Source organism: Ahaetulla prasina, chromosome 1 (assembly GCF_028640845.1).
Source record: "Ahaetulla prasina isolate Xishuangbanna chromosome 1, ASM2864084v1, whole genome shotgun sequence".
Classification (NCBI taxonomy): domain Eukaryota; kingdom Metazoa; phylum Chordata; class Lepidosauria; order Squamata; family Colubridae; genus Ahaetulla; species Ahaetulla prasina.
In genome coordinates, this window is record NC_080539.1 from 7,185,328 (window position 1) to 7,205,613 (window position 20,286).

The following is a 20,286-nucleotide window of genomic DNA, read 5'->3' on the forward strand; positions in this document are numbered from 1 at the left end:
ACACACGCACACACCCCAAAAAAACAACCCAACCAAACTCAGAGAGCTCCCAGGACCCCTCGTTTCAATCACGAGCTACAAATATTCCGCTTTATCGCTTTGCCTTCGTATTTTATACCTGCCCCACTTGACGTCCTCCCGCCCCTCTTCCCTCTCCAGGTGCAAGACATCGCCTTCAGCCACGACTGCCGGTGGGTGGCGGTCAGCACCCTCCGAGGCACCTCCCACGTCTTCCCCATCAACCCTTACGGCGGGCAGCCCTGCGTACGGACTCACCTCTCACCCCGGGTCGTAAACCGTATGAGCCGCTTCCAGAAGAGCGCGGGGCTGGAGGAGATCGAACAAGAGCTGACCACCAAACAAGGAGGGCGCTGCAGTCCGGTGCCGGGCCTTTCCAGCAGCCCATCTGGTTCCCCTCTCCATGGTAAGCCTCCCTTTGAAAAACAGATGCGGAAGGTTTGTTGGTTGGCTTGTCGGTTTGTTTCAATTTACGGTGGCCTCCCATGCCTATCGGTTGCCTCCGGAGGTTGTATGGATGCTCCAACACTGGAAGTTTTTAAGAAGATGTTGGATAACCATTTGTCTGAAGTGGAGTAGGGTTTCCTGCCTAAGCAGGGGGTTGGACTAGAAAACCTCCAAGGTCCCTTCCAACTCTGTTATTCTATTCTGTTCTGGGCAGCTTAATCAATACAAACACAAAACAATGACAATGACACAAAACAAAAACATACTACCCTAAAAACAACTGGGATTAAAACAATCAAGAGTCCACGCATTAACCAAGACCAGAGACCAAAATTATGTATTAAAAAAAGTTAGTAGTTTAGTACAGATAACACATGCATACACATTTTGCAATTTTACATGTCAATATCAATCAGAATAGAGCTGGAAGGGACCTTGAAGGTCTTCCAGTCCAGCCCCCTGCTCAAGGAGGAGACCTATTCCGTTTCAGACAGGTGGCTGTCCAGTCTCTTCTTAAAAACCTCCAGTGATGAAGCACCCACGACTTCTGGTGGCAAGCTGTTCTGCTGGTTGGTTGTCCTCACTGTTAGGAAGCTTCTCGTTAGTTCCAAGGTGCTTCTCTCCTTGATCAGTTTCTAATCATTGTTTCTTGTCTTGCCTTCTGATGCTTTGGAAAATAAGTTGACCCCCTCCCTCCTCTTTGTGGCTACCCCTCGAATACTGGAATGCTGCTATCATGTCCCCCTCCCCAGTCCTTCTTTACTCTGGACTAGCCATACCCAATTCCTGCAACCGTTCTTCGTATGCTTTAGCCTTGAGGCCCTTAATCAACTTAATTTCTCTTCTTTGCATTTTTTCCAAAGTGCACTTTTTTTTAATTTGCATTTATATCCCGCCCTTCTCCGAAGACTCAGGGCGGCTTACACTATGTCAAGCAATAGTCTTCATCCATTTGTATATTATATACAAAGTCAACTTATTGCCCCCAACAATCTGGGTCCTCATTTTACCTACCTTATAAAGGATGGAAGGCTGAGTCAACCTTGGGCCTGGTGGGGTTTGAACCTGCAGTAATTGCAAGCAGCTGCTGTTAATAACAGACTGCATTAGTCTGTTGAGCCACCAGAGGCCCACTTACCCCCCCCCCCAAAAAAAAACCCCTTCTATTGAGGTTTTCAGGCAATGGGGGCAAACCTGAACCCAAAGTGGATTATGGTTTACTACGTGTCAACACGTAGGCTTCTTTCTCTGCCCTCCCATCCTATTCTGCCCACTGCCAGCAGTTCGATCCTGACCGGCTCAAGGTCGACTCAGCCTTCCCTCCTTCCGAGGTGGGTAAAATGAGGACCCAGATTGTTGGGGGCAAGAAGCTGACTCTGTAACACTGCTTAGAGAGGGCTGTAAAGCACAGTAAAGTGGTATATAAGTCTAAGTGCTATTGCTATTGTAGACTAACTCTGCCCGCTGCCAGCAGTTCGATCCTGACTGGCTCAAGGTTGACTTAGCCTTCCGTCCTTCCAAAGTTGGTAAAATGAGGACCCAGATTGGCCAGAGCCATAGGCTAAGTCATAGGCTAAGTCTGTAAACTGCTTACAGAGGACTGTAAAGCACTCATAAGTCTGAGTGCGGTTGCTCTTTGGATTACCCTCCCTAGTAAACAAATTTAGAAAACAAGAGCAAAGAGTTGGTTTATTTGTTTGTTTGTTTATGAAACTTCTGTGGCCACCCGTCTCACTGATACAGCAACTCTGGCCGGCTTATAATAATAATAAGTAAAATGAAACAAGAAGTGCTAGTTAAAAAAGTTAAAATTAGAAAAATTGAATTAAAAAAGCGAATGAAGTGAATGAAGAACCTCAGGTTCTTTTGTCCAACTCTGTAACAAGACTGGCGCAGATCGAAGTCGGCTTCGGAAACGCAGATGTTCTCCATAGATGCCATTAAGCATTAATTGGCCATCCATAAAACAGATATCGAGAGCCTGCTCTTAGATTTTATTTTATCGGCCGCTTGGTTAGCATGTTTGAGGTGGTTACCTCATAGTCCTATTTGCTTGCCAGTCAAAGATGGATGTTGAAGCTACTTCCTGTAAATAAAAGTGGCTGGTTTTTTTTTAAAGAGGCTTGAAGGACAAATTCAAAGAAAAGATGAACGCAAAGGACCAGTTGGATCCGTTCAGACATTCTTAGCGTTATTCCTGGACTGCTTTCAAAATAGTGTGATTGAACAATGGGACTATTTCTGGATAGCTTTGGTTGAATGCAGCCGCTTGCTCCAGAACTACCATTCCACTCCAAGTACCGTAAGCCAAGGCTATATATAAACTGTGCAAAGATACAGGATTTCCCATTTATATACTTTTATTCTGCCTTTTGCTATTTGTGGAGAAGGATAACAATAACATAACATAACATAACATAACATAACAACAGAGTTGGAAGGGACCTTGGAGGCCTCCTAGTCCAACCCCCTGCCCAGGCAGGAAACCCTACACCATCTCAGTCAGATGGTTATCCAACATTTTCTTAAAAATTTCCAGTGTTGGAGCATTCACAACTTCTGCAGGCAAGTTGTTCCACTGATTAATTGTTCTAACTGTCAGGAAATTTCTCCTTAGTTCTAAGTTGCTTCTTTCTTTGATCAGTTTCCACCCATTGCTTCTTGTTCTACCCTCAGGTGCTTTGGAGAACAGCCCGACTCCCTCTTCTTTGTGACAACCCCTGAGATATTGGAACACTGCTATCCTGTCTCCCCTAGTCCTTCTTTTTGTTAAACTAGACATACCCAGTTCCTGCAACCGTTCTTCCTATGTTTTAGTCTCCAGTCCCCTAATCATCTTTGTTGCTCTTCTCTGCACTCTTTCTAGAGTCTCAACATCTTTTTTACATCGTGGCGACCAAAAATAGCTTTAGGGATTCCTCTCCTACCCATATAATTTGTTACATATTCCGTGAATTAACTTTTAATGTTTTTTTTCCTCTCCACTTCCTCTCCTTTTCCAATATTGGATTGCTAACGCAAGGACCTGCTGTTTGTCCAAATGTGCCGTGTATATTATTAATGAAATAAAATAAAAACAGTGTCTGGTTGGTTAAACAAAATGGTTAGCTTGCAAAACTTGTGGGTTTTTGTTGTTGTTGTTGTTGTTGTTGTTCTGGTGTAAGTGTAAGTAAGAACAATTAATAAGTGGAACGACTTGCCTACAGAAGTTGTGAATGCTCCAACACTGGAAATTTTTAAGAAAATGTTGGATAACCATCTGACTGAGATGGTATAGGGTTTCCTGCCTGGGCAGGGGGTTGGACTAGAAGGCCTCCAAGGTCCCTTCCAACTCTGATGTTATGTTATGTTATGTTAAGTGTCTATGGAGATTCTCAGTCATCCAGGTCGTGGTTGTCCCAAAAGGGCTTTTTTCTTTTCTTTTTTTCAAGAGAGAATTGGACTTTCTGTTTTTTTCTTGAAAGACGTTTCGCTTCTCATCCAAGAAGCTTCTTCAGCTCTGAAGATTTTGAAGAAGCTTCTCGGATGAGAAGCGAAAGCTCTTCCAAGAAAAACCAGGGAAGTACAGTTGCCTCTTGAAAAAAAATAACAAGGCATCTTCGGGATTTTCTGGCATAAGCTTTGTGGACTAGAATCTTACTACAGCAGATGCATGAAATGGTATTTTCATTTGGGAAAAGAGAGAGAGAGAGAGAGAGAGAGAGAGAGAGAGAGAGAGAGAGAGAGAGAGAGTAGCAAGGAAGAAAGGAAGGAAGGAGGGAGGGAGGAAGGAAGGAAGGAGAGAAAGTGTGAAAGAGATAAGAAGAGAGAAAGGGAAAGAAACAGGGAGATAGGAAGGAGCAGAGAGAAAGATAGAGAGGGAGAGAGGAAGAGACAGAGAGAGGAAAAGTTCTCTTAACAACGATGAAGAAGAAATATGCATAAGTTTCCAAAATATGAGCACAAAGCATTGTGAATCCGAGACGGAGGACTAAGCACAATTTAAAATCCAGGAGTGATGTCCATCCAGTCATTTCTGGTGCCGAGAACAAAATTCACTTCATTCAGCTTAACTTCATTCCATGAGTCTTTTTGAGCTATTTGTAACTGACATCCAGTTTGTGGATGATAAGGTAAAGGGAAAGGTTCCCCTTGCATATATGTGCTAGTCATTCCCGACTCTAGGGGGCGGTGCTCATCTTTGTTTCAAAGTCAAAGAGCCGGCGCTGTCCGAAGATGTCTCCGTGGTCATGTGGCCTGCATGACTCAACGCCAAAGGCGCACGGGACACGGTTCCCTTCCCACCAAAGGTGGTCCCTATTTTTTCTACTTGCATTTTTTTACCTGCTTTCGAACTGCTAGGTTGGCAGAAGCTGGGACAAGTCACGTTAAATGGCACTAGGGATTCGAACCGCTGAACTGACGACCTTTCGATCGTCAAGCTCAGCATCTTAGCCACTGAACCACCGCATCCCTTTTGCGGATAATAAATCCTGATAAAATGTGAACGTTCTCCTTCAGGTTGGATTTGAATGCCAACTAACCTCACGGCCATCTCCATATAGTTTTACATCCCCAGTGCTGAAGCGGTTTACCCAGTTTTCCTTCTTCTAGGACAGCGGTTCTCAACCTGTGGGTCGCGACCCCGTTGGGGGTCGAATGACGATTTGCCAGGGGTCGCCTAAGACCATCAGAAACATGGGAAGTATATTTGCGAGTCGAAGAATCGTGCGCCAATGGTTGACTCCACAAGCCAGCTGCAGGCTCTTCAAATCGCTAGCCGAACTCGGCTTCAGGCGCGATGAATTAAAAAGGAGAGAAATCTTTGCTCTGATGTCTCCCTCTCAAGCCAGCTGCAATCACTCCCAATCGCTAGCCTAATCTGGCTTCAGGCGCGATAAACTTAATAGGGGAGGAGTCTCTGCTTTAATGCCTCCGTCCTCAAGGCAATCGCAAGCAGTTCAGATCGCTAGCCAATAGGGCTTCAGGCGCGATAAATTCAAAACGAAAATAATTTTACGGTTGGGGTCGCCACATCATGGGGAATTGTATTAAAGGGGTCGCAGCACTATAAAGGTTGAGAACCACTGCTCTCGGACGGCTGTTGCTTTCCAGTCTAGCTGGAAGCTCTTGGTTGCCTCTCACCCAAGTATTAACCAAACCTGAAACGTTTTTCCTTCCAAAAGTAGTGACGTCACCTTGGAGGCTGCTGCTTAAATGGGCTGGACCTCAAGATTTACTGTGAGAAAAACAGACCTCCCAAACCTATTTGTTCCTTAGATCAGGGGTCTCCAACCTTGGCAACTTTAAGCCTTGGAGGACTTCAACTCCCAGAATCCCCCAGCCAGCAAAGCTGGCTGGGAAATTCTGGGAGTTGAAATCTCCTTCTTGGTGGCCAAAAAAACACTTTGATCCTCAAAACCTGTTAAAAGTATCAGCCGTGGAGGCTTTATTTTTATTTTTATTTTTTTTGACGTATTAAAGGAGTCAACGGATCCCTTTTCAAGGTAATCAAACGAGATCTCTCTTCTGGGGTTTATCCCAAATCGTCTTTACAATTAATTACCGCTCAGCCATCAAGTGTGAAATCCTTGAAACAGGCGCAGGGTTGCCTTAAGGTTATTTTAACACATCGAATCATTTTTTACCCCTGACATCACAGAGTGGAAAGGAAGGAGGTCTTACAGACCGGTGGGGGTCTGCTTTCTGTCGAGGGGAAGTACAGCAAATTGTTGCCTTTATTGGCTTTCCAATAAAGCTTTGCCTCTGTAAACAGATGCAGTCAAGTTGGACACTGAAGAATGGTCTGAGAAGGTTTCACTTTGGATTTGATTAACGTGAGCCAACATTTCAAGGGCTGGAAGGAGCGCCGTTGCAAAACCAGTAGAAGCTATGCAAGGAGATAGTTCACATATTGTACCATTGGAAGGGGCCTTTAAGCCAAAGTAAGGTTCTACATTTAGGCAAGACAGCTCACCTGTCTGGAATCCATACCATATCTCAGACATTAATAGAATAGAATAGAATAGAATTTTTATTGGCCAAGTGTGATTGGACACACAAGGAATTTGTCTTGGTGCAGATGCTCTCAGTGTACATAAAAGAAAAGATACCTTCATCAAGGTACAACATTTACAACACAATTGATGGTCAATATATCAATATAAATCATAAGGATTGCCAGCAACAAAGTTACAGTCATACAGTCATAAGTGGAAAGAGATTGGTGATGGGAACTATGAGAAGATTAATAGTAGTGCAGATTTAGTAAATAGTTTGACAGTGTTGAGGGAATTATTTGTTTAGCAGAGTGATGGCCTTCGGGAAAAAACTATTCTTGTGTCTAGTTGTTCTGGTGTGCAGTGCTCTATAGCGTCGTTTTGAGGGTAGGAGTTGAAACAGTTTATGTCCTGGATGTGAGGGATCTGTAAATATTTTCACGGTCCTCTTCTTGATTCGTGCAGTATACAGGTCCTCAATGGAAGGCAGGTTGATAGCAATTATTTTTTCTGCAGTTCTAATTATCCTCTATTAATACAATAGAATGTATCCAGAAATATTTTACAAGAAGAGTTCTCCGCTCCTCCGAAAGCAACAAAATACCTTATGCCACCAGGCTTGAAATCCTGGGATTAGAAAACTTAGAACTCCACCGACTCCGACATGACCTGTGTTTAACACACAGAATCATCTATTGTAATATCCTTCCTGTAAAAGACTACTTCAGCTTCAATCACAATAATACAAGAGCAAACAATAGATTCAAGCTAAATGTCAACCACTTCAAACTTGATTGCAGAAAATATGACTTCTGTAACAGAGTTGTTAACGCTTGGAACTCACTACCTGACTCTGGTCTCTTCTCAAAATCCCAAAAACTTCAACCAAAAACTGTCTACTATTGACCTCACCCCATTCCTAAGAGGACTATAAGGGGTGTGCATAAGAGCACAAAAGTGCCTACCGTTCCTGTCCTATTGTTCCCTTTCATTATATCTAATTAATATAGTTGATGCATACTTTTGCTCATATATATGTTCTTTTCTTTTATGATGTGTTGTTGTTTTATGTCGATATTTACGTATACTGTTGTGACAAAAATAATTTTTTTAAAAAATGCACCAGTACAGTATAGGTGGTACCTGGCTCAGTAGTAGTAACTGCAAGAGGGATCTTGGGAGTCCTAGTGGACAATCACTTAAATATGAGCCAGCCATGTGCTGTTGCAGCTGCCAAAAAAGCCAACAAAGTTCTAGGCTGCATCAACAGAGGGAGAGAATCAAGATCACATGAAGTATTAATGCCGCTTTATAAGGCCACACTTGGAATAATGGATCCAGTTTTTGTCGCCGCAATGTTAAAAAGATGTGGAGACTCTAGAAAGAGCACAGAGAAGAGCAACAAAGATGATTAGGGGACTGGAGGCTAAAACATAGGAAGAACGGTTGCAGGAACTGGGTATGTCTAGTTTAATGAAAAGATGGACCAAGGGAGACATGATAGCAGTCTTCCAATATCTCAGGGGCTGCCCCAAAGACGAGGGAGTCAAGCTGTTTTCCAAAGGACCCGAGGGCAGGACAAGAAGCAATGGGTGGAAACTAATCAAGGAGAGAAGCAACCTAGAACTAAGGAGAAATTTCCTAACAGTTAGAACAATTAATCAGTGGAGCAACTTGCCTCCAGAAGTTGTAAATGCTCCAACACTGGAAATTTTTAAGAAGTTGGATAATCATTTGTCTGAGTTTCCACACATACACCCAGTCAGTGCAAGAATCCAAGTTAAAATATTCCTTACAAAAAGCAACAGCACTTAGACTTATATACCGCTTCACAGTGCTTTTACAGCCCCTTCTAAGTGGTTTACAGAGTCAGCCTCTGGCCCCCCAACAATCTGACTTCTCATTTTACCGACCGACGTACGGTTCCAAATATTGGAAGACTGCTTTCACGACACCCCTAATCCTTCTTTTCTCTAGACCAGGCCTACCCAATTCCTATAAGACTTTTTCCTATGTTTCAACCCCCAGTCCCCTAAATCAGGGGTCTCCAAACTTGGTCACTTTAAGCCTGGAGGACTTCAACTCCCAGAATACCCCAGCCAGCAAAGCTGGCTTTGGAATTCTGGGAGTTGAAGTCCACCAGGCTTAAAGTGGCCAAGGTTGGGGACCCCTGCCCTAAATCATCTTCATTCCTTTTTTTGCCCTCTTTCCATAGCCTCAACATCTTTTTTTTTAATATAATCTGGTAACCAAAACTGGTTCCGTGGAGGTTCTAGGTTAAGAGAGCCAACGACAACCAAGAGACGATTGGGCTAGTTTAACTGGAGAAACGCGAGATACAAATATGGCAAAGAAATCGAAAATGGATAAAGAATTCTTGGGGTCTTCACCGAAATTTATCGTTAGCTACTTTTGGCGACAGGACGCGGGATAGGATATCCTTTCTAACAGAGCTTATTATTCATCAAGGGCAGTTTTCAAGTTCCTATTGCTCATGGATGTTAGGAGTGGATGGAACCTCCATGATCAGATATCACATAACTGCAATGTTGATTGCTGGTGCCCAAAGGAAACCTTTTGTCTTCCTGCCCTGGATGCGTTTTTCCTGGAGGCATCTGGCCGCTGTTCTGGGAAACAGGATGTTGGCCTCCATGTCTTAAGACTTGGAAGAGCTGCTGGGCCTTTTGCCAGTCAGCTTGGGTCTCCTGCCCTGTTTCTGGGGACACCCAAGTTGCCTTGCCATCTCAACTTCTGTCTAGGATCCCAAGAACCGAGCTCTCTAGACCCAGTCAGGATGTTCGTGTCGTGTTTTCTTCCTCCCCCTTCTTCCTCTCGTCTTCCGGGCACGTTCGGTTCAGCGTGGAAGCCACGTATTTATGTTGTTTTCTTCTCAGGCCATCTCTAAATTGTTTACTTGTGCAATATAAACCTTTTATGGGGAATGGGGATCCGTTGGACAATGAATGAATCATTGTTGGCCCTGTCCTCATTTGTCTTCTCCGGGCAGGAAAATGGTAAAGGAAATGGTTAATAGATAGCTGATGATAAGAGATAACTTCCTTGCACCTGTTAGAGCCACCCTGGTTTCTATTTCATTGTTTGGACTGATTTAATCCCATCTTGATTGTGTGTGTGTGTGTGTGTGTTATTTGGTGGGATTGTCAAGCTGGATTCAGGGTCAATTTCAGGGCCAACAAACTAGTCCACCGTTTCTCAACCTTAGCAACTTTAAGATGTCTGGACTTCAATTCCCAAAATTCCCCAGCCAGCTATGCAGGATTCTGGGAGTTGAAGTCCACTCATCTTAAAGGTGCTATGGTTGAGAAACGTCCTTCTGTGACCTAAAGCGGTTGTATAGAGTTGTATAAATGTAGAGTTTTTGTGTCCTAAATTCCCATAATGAACAATGGCAATGGCAACAATTAACCAGCGGGACGACTTGCCTTCAGAAGTTGAAGTTGCTCCGTCACTGGAGGCTTTTAAGAAGAGATTGACCTCTTCCAACTGTTGATAATTATGTTGTTTTCCAGATTTGCTGGGTTGGTTTGGTAAAATTTTCACCAGTTCTCTTCTTTGTTTGCTCTGTATCTATAAATACTCCAGAAAGTTCCTGTAGTTTTCTGACATGGTAATGACCAACTAGAGGTTCTTTTAAATGGGGAATATCTTCTAAGCTTTCTTAGGTGTTGAGCATTCTGCTAAACAGGTAGTCTTCAACTTATGACCCCAATTGAGCCCAAAATTTATGTAGCTGAGTGAGAAATTTGTTAAGTGAGTTTTGCCCCATTTTACAACTTTTCGTGCCACATTCGTTAAGTGAATCACATCAGTTGTTAACTTAGAAACACGGTTGTTAAGTGAATCTGATTTCCCATTGACCTTGCTTACCAGGAGGTCGCTAAAGGGGATCACATGACTCCGGGACACTGCAACCATCATAAATGTGAGTCAGTAAATGTAAATGTAAGTTGACTTTGTATATAGTATACAAATAGGATGAAGACTTTTGCTTGACATAGTGTAAGCCGCCCTGAGTCTTCGGAGAAGGGCGGGATATAAATGCAAATTAAAAAAAAAAAGTTGTCAAGTATCCAAATGTAAAAAGATGCTGCGTTGGTCTTAAGTGTGAAAAACGGTCATAAGTAAGTTTTTCAGTGCCGTTGTAACGTCAAACGATCGCTAAGTGAACTGTTGTAAGTCTACCTGTTTAGAACTTCAGAGTTATCCTCCACCTGGCCATCGGTTAGCACAGGGGTCTCCAACCTTGGCAACTTTTAAGACCTGTGGACTTCGCTGGCTGAGGAACTCTGGGAGTTGAAGTCCACAAGTCTTAAAGTGGCCAAGGTTGGAGACCCCTGCTTTAGCATACCAGCTGGAACTTCCTCGAGAGCGTGAAGATCATAGAACTATGATGGTGAACTTATGGCATGTGTGGCACAGGTGGCACGCAGAGCCGTCTCTGCGGGTATGCCAGCTGTCGCCCCAGCCTAGCTCCACCGCTCGTGCACGCCTCTCTCTGGCCAGCTGGTCTTCGGGTCTCTGCCACGCATGTGCGGGGGTGGAGCACATGCATGGGATACCATGCACATGCATGGTGGGGGGGCGGGACGCATGCGCGGGGGGTGCAGGTTGGTGCAGGTGGCTTTCCAGGCCCAAAATGGGGCGGGGGGGTGTCTCGCGCAGCACCCCCGTGCCCCGTTTTGGCTTCCAGGTTGGTGCAGGCGGCATTGCGTGGGGGATGTTCGCATTGCATTTTGGGGGTTCTGGCACACGCAAGTGTATTCATACGTGCGCACACATGCTTTGGGCACTCGACACCAGAAAGGTTAACCATCACTGTCATAGAACATAGAATCATGGGGCTGGAAAGGACCTCAGAGGTCTTTCAGTCCAACCTCCTGCTGAAGCAGGAAACTTTACACCATTTAGATAACTAGTTGTCCCATCTCTTCTTAAACAGCCCCAGTGTTGGAGCAAGGTAAGAGACCTTATCCAATTCTGGTCCAAGAGTTGTCCAGTCTATTTTTGAAAACCTCCCATTGTCAGGCCTGGAAGCCATCTTTTGCATTGGGCCTTCAGGCCTGCCACATTTACTATTGTGAGAAATTGGGAGGGGGGATTGTATGGAGCTAGGGTGATATGTAGTTATAATAACATTCCTCTCTCATAGAGTCAAGGACATCTTGCCCTGCTCAAGGGTTGGAAGTGGGAGGCATCTCCAGTCAGGAGGGTGCAATGATTGGCCCATCTGATGGACATGTGGGTGCTGGGCAGGGACTTGGATTTTCTTTTGGGAGGGGAAACCCTGTAATCTTTCAGATTCGGGTTTTCCCAGATGTGCCAATATGACATCTCTCATAAAATGGAACTTTAAGGAACTTCTAACCTCGGAGTCTTTGTTCTGTCCTCCCTCGCCTCCCTCCGAGTGATGGTTTAATTAGCCGGCACTATCAGCTCTGGCAGCAGAATAGCCAGCGTCTGCCAAGAGCCTCCGTTATCTTCCACGACGCTAGTGAGTCACCCAGAAACAAACTTCAGCTCTTAATCAGTGCATTTGCCTGTTACAAAGAGACACAGCAACTCTCGCTGCCTATTATATCCTGTGGGGTGTGGCTCCATGACTCAGCACTTCCTAGGCCTGCCCCACCCCTGCTTCTGTTTTTCCCGCCTCTCCTGCCTACGAAATCTAGGGTCCAGCCAGGCCTGATTGCTGTCAGCTGGGTCTGGAGGCGTGGCCTGGGGTGGGGAAAGAGTCAGGGGACGGAGGCCTCATTATCTCCTCCACCTGGCCTGCCTCTGGTACCTGGAGCTGAGCCAGGGAAGCCGGTGATCCTGAGGTAAGTCCTGACGGCCCTTCCCCCTCACTTTCCAAGTCACTTTCTGGCAGCAGGGCCGGCTCGGGGGTCACAGACACAACAGTCTTCTTTTGTTGGGAGTGTTGCTTGGAACCCTGACACTTGTGATGGAACAGCCACAACTTTTGAGTGGCAAGCTGTTCCACTGATGAATCATTCTAACTGTCGGGAAATTTCTCCTTAGTTCTAAGGTTGCTTCTCTCCTTGATTAGTTTCCACCCATTGCTTCTTGTCCTGCCTTCAGGTGCTTTGGAGAATAGCTTGACTCCCTCTTCTTTGGGGCAGCCCCTGAGATATTGGAAGACTGCCCTAGTCCTTCTCTTCACTAAATTAGACATATCCAATTCCTGTCGATGTTCTTCATGTGTTTTATCCTCCAGGCCCTAATCATCCTTGTTGCTCTTCTCAGCACTCTTTCTAAGGCCTCGGTGTCTCTGGATTTCTGATAAGCTTTTCCAACTGTTACTTCTCATCCTGCTCTCAGATGCTTTGGAGCAGAGGTCTCCAACCTTGGCAACTTTAAGCCTGGCGGACTTCAACTCCCAGAATTCCCCAGCCAGCTTTGCTGGCTGGGGGATTTTGGGAGTTGAAGTCCGCCAGGCTTAAAGTTGCCAAGGTTGGAGACCTCTGCTTTGGAGAATAGGTTGACCTCCTCTTCTCTGTGATAGCCCCTCAAGTACTGCAGGAAAGTCACCACAAAACCACCATCCTTCTCTTCAAAAAGCTAAACGTACCTACCGTGTTTCCCCGAAAATAAAACCCAACTGGAAAATAAGCCCTAGCATGATTTCCCCCCCCAGGATACTCGTAATATAAGCCCTACCCCAAAAACAAGCCCTAGTTAAGATGGTCAACCAGACGGAGGTATTCAGTACTGTGTTTCCCCCCAAAACAAGACCTAACTGGAAAATAAGCCATAATGCATCTTTTGGAGCAAAAAATTAAGATAAGACCCAGTCTTATTTTGGGGAAGACACGGTAGTTGTCTCTCAACAATTTGTCATACGATTTAGCCTCCAGGTCCTTTTATCATCTTTTTCGCTCTTCTCCACGCTCTTTCTAGGATCTTTAAGATAGTTTTTCTGTCTCTGTTTCCATCTAGTTATAAGATCCCTTTTCCCTTCTTCTAAGAAGTTTAAGTTAAGCTTTTTGAAATGTTGTCTCTCTTGGCTTTAGCGTCTCTTCTTCGCTTGGCAACTTTCACGGTTTGTTCTGATATCCGTTTTCTTCTGTTCCTTCATCTCCGGCAGTCTTTTTTGGGTTTTTTTTTTCTTCTTCTTTCCCTTTCACATTCCTCTCGAACAACTTTGATTCCTCTCCATAGTTTTCTCTGGTTTTCCACCCATGAAGTTCAAGGACTTCAAAGTGATTCCTGATGTTCTTTTCTGAAATGATGATTATAAGGTCAAGATCATGTTGTGAAACTCTAGTTGGCTTTCTTCTCCTTCTCCTTTGGCTTAATTTGGAAATTGCACACGAACAATTTGCGATTTGTTCCACACTCAAGTCCCTGGCTGTGTCTTCACTGTTAACTGAATTGTTCCATCTCCTCTTACAAATAATACAGGCGGTCAGATAGCTGTTTTCACTCCGTCTGTTGATGTGCGTATACATAAGCATTACTTTCATTGCTGGAAGACTCTGCAAACAATGAAGAAACTGTGGGTGAGATTGTTCAGACCACGGGTGAAATAGAATAGAATAGAATAGAATTTTATTGGCCAAGTGTGATTGGACACACAAGGAATTTGTCTTGGTGCATATGCTCTCAGTGTAACACAATTGATGATCAATATATCAATATAAATCATAAGGATTGCCAGCAGGTTCTGGAGAACCGGTAGCGGAAATTTTGAACAGTTTGGAGAACTGGCAAATACCACCTCTGGCTGGCCCCAAAGTGGGGTGGGAATGGGGATTTTGCAGTATCTTTCCCTCAGGAGTGGGGAGGGAATGGGAAATTTGCAGTATCCTTCCCCCTGGAGTGGGGAGGGAATGGAGATTTTGCAGTATCCTTCCCTCTGGAGTGGGGAGGGAATGGGGATTTTGCAGTATCCTTCCCCTGGAGTGGGGAGGGAATGGGGATTTTGCAGTATCCTTCCCCCTGGAGTGGGGAGGGAATGGGGATTTTGCAGTATCCTTCCCCCTGGAGTGGGGAGGGAATGGGGAATTTGCAGTATCTTTCCCCCTGGAGTGGGGAGGGAATGGTGATTTTGCAGTATCCTTCCCTCTGGAGTGGGGAGGGAATGGGGATTTTGCAGTATCCTTTGCCCTGGAGTGGGGAGGGAATGAGGATTTTGCAGTATCCTTCCCCTGGAGTGGGGAGGGAATGGGGATTTTGCAGTATCCTTCCCCTGGAGTGGGGAGGGAATGGGGATTTTGCAGTATCTTTCCCCTGGAGTGGGGAGGGAATGGGGATTTTGCAGTATCCTTCCCCTGGAGTGGGGAGGGAATGGGGATTTTGCAGTATCCTTCCCCTGGAGTGGGGAGGGAATGGGGATTTTGCAGTATCCTTCCCCTGGAGTGGGGAGGGAATGGGGATTTTGCAGTATCCTTCCCCTGGAGTGGGGAGGGAATGGGGATTTTGCAGTATCCTTCCCCTGGAGTGGGGAGGGAATGAGGATTTTGCAGTATCCTTCCCCTGGAGTGGGGAGGGAATGGAGATTTTGCAGTATCCTTCCCCTGGAGTGGGGAGGGAATGGAGATTTTGCAGTATCCTTCCCCTGGAGTGGGGAGGGAATGGGGATTTTACAGTATCCTTCCCCTGGAGTGGGGAAGGAATGGGGATTTTGCAGTATCTTTCCCCCAGGAGTGGGGAGGGAATGGGGATTTTGCAGTATCCTTCCCTCTGGAGTGGGGAGGGAATGGGGATTTTGCAGTATCCTTCCCTCTGGAGTGGGGAGGGAATGAGGATTTTGCAGTATCCTTCCCCCAGGAGTGGGGAGGGAATGGTGATTTTGCAGTATCCTTCCCTCTGGAGTGGGGAGGGAATGGTGATTTTGCAGTATCCTTCCTCTGGAGTGGGGAGGGAATGAGGATTTTGCAGTATCTTTCCCCCTGCCATGCCCACCAAGCCACGCCCACAGATCCAGTGGGTCAGACCTTCCTCCAAAGATGCTTTTTCAAATGGCAACCGGTTTTTGTTTTTCCTTGAAGGCGTTTTGCTTCTCATCCAAGAAGCTTCCTTCCGTTCTTTGGGGGGGGAAAGCGCCTTTGTGACAACCATGGCCTGGATGACTTGATGATCTCCATCAACACTTAAGATCTTCTCCTGTATCTCTACATTTTTCCAGGCTTTATAATCAGCGGTGTAGTCTGACGTTTACATTCCAGTCTCCAAGTTGGAAGGACTAATGGGAAATTCTTGCATGCTCTTTGATGACCTCGACCACAAAACCTGTCTCCTTCCTCGTCTTCCTCATTGAGTCCAAAACCTGCACAATTGTCACATTAGTTGGAGCCCAAAACTTGCACAATTGTCACATTAAAAGGGTTGCCTGCAAAGTTGAATTGATACGATTTAGTCATCGATTGCATTGCAGCCGATGCTACTGTTCTCGGTATATCTTTCCTAACTCTAAAAAACGATGCTGCCTTGTGGTTTTTCTTCATGCCCTGAGTCGTCAAGCTGAACTTCTGACTGAAAATGTCCAAATGCAGTCCATTTAATGCGCAAGAGGTGAATGTGGAGTGGATTCGTTCGAGGGTTCCTGTATATACACCTGGTGGGCTTTAGCCTTCTTGGGAACGCTTCCCCCCCAACCACGATGAGGCAGCCTAGAAAGGCTAAATAATAATGCTCAAGTAATGAAATTGACCAGATTTTATCCAGGTCCAGATTAAAGATCTCCCTGTTTGTGTGTCTTGCCCCATTTTAAACAGGCCTCCGCAGCAAGACAGATGATTGGTCTGTCTGTCTGTCCGTCCATTCACCCACTATCAACGTCTGTCTGTTTATCTATCAATTCAACCACATCTATCCATCTATCTGCCTGCCTGCCTGTCCATCTATCTCTATCCATCTTCTATGTCTGTCTTTCTGTCTGTCTGTCTGTCTGTCTGTCTATCTATATCTATCTATCTATCTATCTATCTATCTATCTATCTATCTATCTATCTATCTATCTATCTATCTTTCTATCTATCTTTATGTCTATCTATTTATCATTTATCTGCCTGCCTGCCCCCCCCTCTGTATTTATCTCTATCCATCTTCAATCATCTATCCATCCATCCATTTATCTATCTATCTATCTATCTATCTATCTATCTATCTATCTATCTATCTATCTATCTATCTATCTATCTATTTGTCATTTATCTGCCTGCCTGCCTGCCTTTTTATCTGTCTGTCTGTCTATCTGTCTGTCTGTCTTTCTTTCTTTCTTTCTTTCTTTCTTTCTTTCTTTCTTTCTTTCTTTCTTTCTTTCTTTCTTTCTTTCTTTCTTTCTTTATGTCTATCTTTCTGTCTGTCTATTTGTCATTTATCTGCCTGCCTGCCTTTTTATCTGTCTGTCTGTCTGTCTGTCTGTCTGTCTGTCTGTCTGTCTGTCTGTCTGTCTGTCTGTCTGTCTATCTATCTATCTATCTATCTATCTATCTATCTATCTATCTATCTATCTATCTATCTATCTTATCATCTACCTGTTTCTCTGCCAGCCTGCATATTTGTCATCACCTATCCACTGCCCCCCACCCTCCAGCACGACATCTGGAATATCACCATCACATTACGTCCTGTAGCTATCCTACTGATGGGATCCTCTGGCGCCAATGCACAAGTTCTTTGAATTTTCACGACGTTTTTTCTTTCTTTCAATTTTTCAGTATGTGGATCATACTTTTTTTTTTTAAAAAAAGGTTGTTGTTTGTCTACAGCTTCTCTAGTGAATTTTAACCCTCGTCAATAATGTACTACTTTTATTTAGGGGCTAAATGCTACGGAGGACTTTTTCTGAAAAAAAAAAAGGCCAGGGATTTTTTTTTTTTTGACATGCTTTGTAAATTAAGTATTTTTATTTTTACTGGAACGGGAACAGTGAGTTTAATCTTCAGCCCGTACTGCGGAATAATTCTTTTGAATCCTTTCACCAAATTTCCTGTAAAGCGAGGAGGAATCTTTTGCTCACCTGTTTGTATTGATCTGCCCCAAAGGTGCTTTTTTTCCCCTAAAGGCAACTGGACTTTCTTGGGGTTCCCCTCCCCCTTTAAAAACATTTCGCTTCTCATCCAAGAAGCTTGAGAATCTCCGTAGGGATTTGTGTGATGTGTAGGAGAGGAAAAAAGAGACAGAGAGAGCGAGAAAATGAGGACAAAATCCAGAAGTTTGATAAACATACAAATCTCAGCAGGCCTGCAGTGTCTCTCCTCTGTCACTCCGCCCAAATTCCCATCCTCTTCTAGCACGATTCCTATGGGAAAGCAGGCTTAAAAGCTTCTGACCTGTGCCTGAAAAACAGATCGGCTTCCTAATTTAAGTAACATTCAGTCGCACAACCACCTTTTTAGAACTTAGCAGAGGCAAATCGTTATTGCAAAAAAAAGAAAAAAGAAAAAAGAATGAGAGCATAACAGAAATACCAGGAAATTAGCTTATTTTCCTCCCTCTCCTTTGCATTGAATATCCAAACTGGTAAACAAGAGGGACTTGGTTGAAAAATCCAGGGAGTCCTGTCTTGGGCTGTTTGTCGTTGGATCTCCTGCATTGTTCACCGAAAGTTTGACAATATCGTTAGGTTTTGTCTCTTTTTAGCAGTGGAGCTAGTCCAGTTTTGGGCTGAAACCAGGGGTAAAATCCAGCAGGTTCTGGAGAACCGGTAGAGGAAATTTTGAGTAGTGCGGAGAACCGGTAAATACTCTAGCTGATTCCAGAGTGGGGTGGGAATGGAGATTTTAGAATAGAATTTATTGGCCAAGTGTGATTGGACACATAAGGAATTTGTTTTGGTGCATATGCTCTCAGTGTACATAAAAGAAAAGAAAAAGAAAAAGAAAGAAAAAAAAATACCTTCATCAAAGGTACAACATTTACAACACAAATGACAGTCATAGGTTGCAATTTATCCCTTAGTGATAGCAACAAAAAGTTATAGACATACAGTCATAAGTGGAAAGAGATTGGTGATGAAAAATTTGCAATATCCTTCCCCCTGGAGTGGGGAGGGAATGGGCATTTTGCAATATCCTTCCCCCTGGAGTGGGGAGGGAATGGAGATTTTGCAGTATCCTTCTCCTGCCAAGCCACACCACACCACACACCATGCCTACCAAGCCACGCCTACAGAACCTGTAGTAAAAAAATTTGGATTTCACCCCTGGGCTGAAACCAGGGGTAAAATCCAGCAGGTTCTGACAGGTTCTGGAGAACCGGTGGCGGAAATTTTGAGTAGTTCGGAGAACTGGCAAATACCATCTCTGGCTGGCCCCAGAGTGGGGTGGGAATGGAGATTTTGCAGTATTCTTCCCAAGCCAAGCCCACCAAGCCACACCACCCCACGTCCACCAAACCAAGCCCACAGAACCGGTAGTAAAAAAAAATTGAATTCCACCACTGTCTGAACCCCCCTTCCCACCCACCCGCCCCAAAATCCTCCTATTTTTAGCAGATGTGTGCCCTACCTTCCCAACTGGTCTATTAAAAACTCCTTTGAGCTTTTAGACATATAGAATAAAATTTATTGGCCAAGTGTGATTGGACACACAAGGAATTTGTTTTGGTGCATATGCTCTCAGTGTACATAAAAGAAAAGAAAAAGAAAAAGAAAGAAAAAAAATACCTTCATCAAAGGTACAACATTTACAACACAAATGACAGTCATAGGTTGCAATTTATCCCTTAGTGATAGCAACAAAAAGTTATAGACATACAGTCATAAGTGGAAAGAGATTGGTGATGAAAAATTTGCAATATCCTTCCCCCTGGAGTGGGGAGGGAATGGGCATTTTGCAATATCCTTCCCCCTGGAGTGGGGAGGGAATGGAGATTTTGCAGTATCCTTCCCCTGCCAAGCCACACCACACCACACCATGCCTACCAAGCCACGCCCACAGAACCTGTAGTAAAAAAATTTGGATTTCACCCCTGGGCTGAACTTAGGGGTAAAATCCAGCAGGTTCTGACAGATTCTGGAGAACCGGTGGCGGAAATTTTGAGTAGTTCGGAGAACTGGCAAATACCATCTCTGGCTGGCCCCAGAGTGGGGTGGGAATGGAGATTTTGCAGTATTCTTCCCAAGCCAAGCCCACCAAGCCACACCACCCCACGTCCACCAAACCAAGCCCACAGAACCGGTAGTAAAAAAAAATTGAATTCCACCACTGTCTGAACCCCCCTTCCCACCCACCCGCCCCAAAATCCTCCTATTTTTAGCAGATGTGTCCCCTACCTTCCCAACTGGTCTATTAAAAACTCCTTTGAGCTTTTAGACATATAGAATAGAATTTTATTGGCCAAGTGTGATTGGACACACAAGGAATTTGTCTTGGTGCAGATGCTCTCAGTGTACATAAAAGAAAAGATACGTTCATCAAGGTACAACATTTACAACACAAATGATGGTCAATATATCAATATAAATCATAAGGATTGCCAGCAACAAGTTATAGTCATACAGTCATAAGTGGAAAGAGATTGGTGATGGGAACTATGAAACGATTAATAGTAGTGCAGATTCAGTAAATAGTCTGACAGTGTTGAGGGAATTATTTGTTTAGCAGAGTGATGGCTTTCGGGGAAAAACTGTTCTTGTGTCTATTTGTTCTGGTGTGCAGTGCTCTATAGCGTCGTTTTGAGGGTAGGAGTTGAAACAGTTTATGTCCAGGATGCGAGGGGTCTGTAAATATTTTCATGGCCCTCTTCTTGATTCGTGCAGTATACAGGTCCTCAATGGAAGGCAGGTTGGTAGCAATTATTTTTTCTGCAGTTCTAATTATCCTCTGAAGTCTGTGTTTTTCTTGTTGGGTTGCAGAACCGAACCAGACAGTTATAG

The 20,286-nt window shown here is 44.4% G+C and overlaps 1 protein-coding gene across 7 annotated transcripts in view; it reads left to right on the forward strand.

Moving 5' to 3' along the window:
- The window catches only part of BCAS3 (BCAS3 microtubule associated cell migration factor), an 846,545-nt gene that overhangs the window by 271,331 nt on the left and 554,928 nt on the right, over positions 1-20,286 (forward strand). For all 7 annotated transcript variants that reach the window (XM_058164101.1, XM_058164100.1, XM_058164098.1 and 4 more), the window contains one exon: positions 160-424. In XM_058164101.1, the coding sequence (XP_058020084.1) occupies positions 160-424 (265 nt within the window). The remainder of the gene's footprint in view (positions 1-159; positions 425-20,286) is intronic.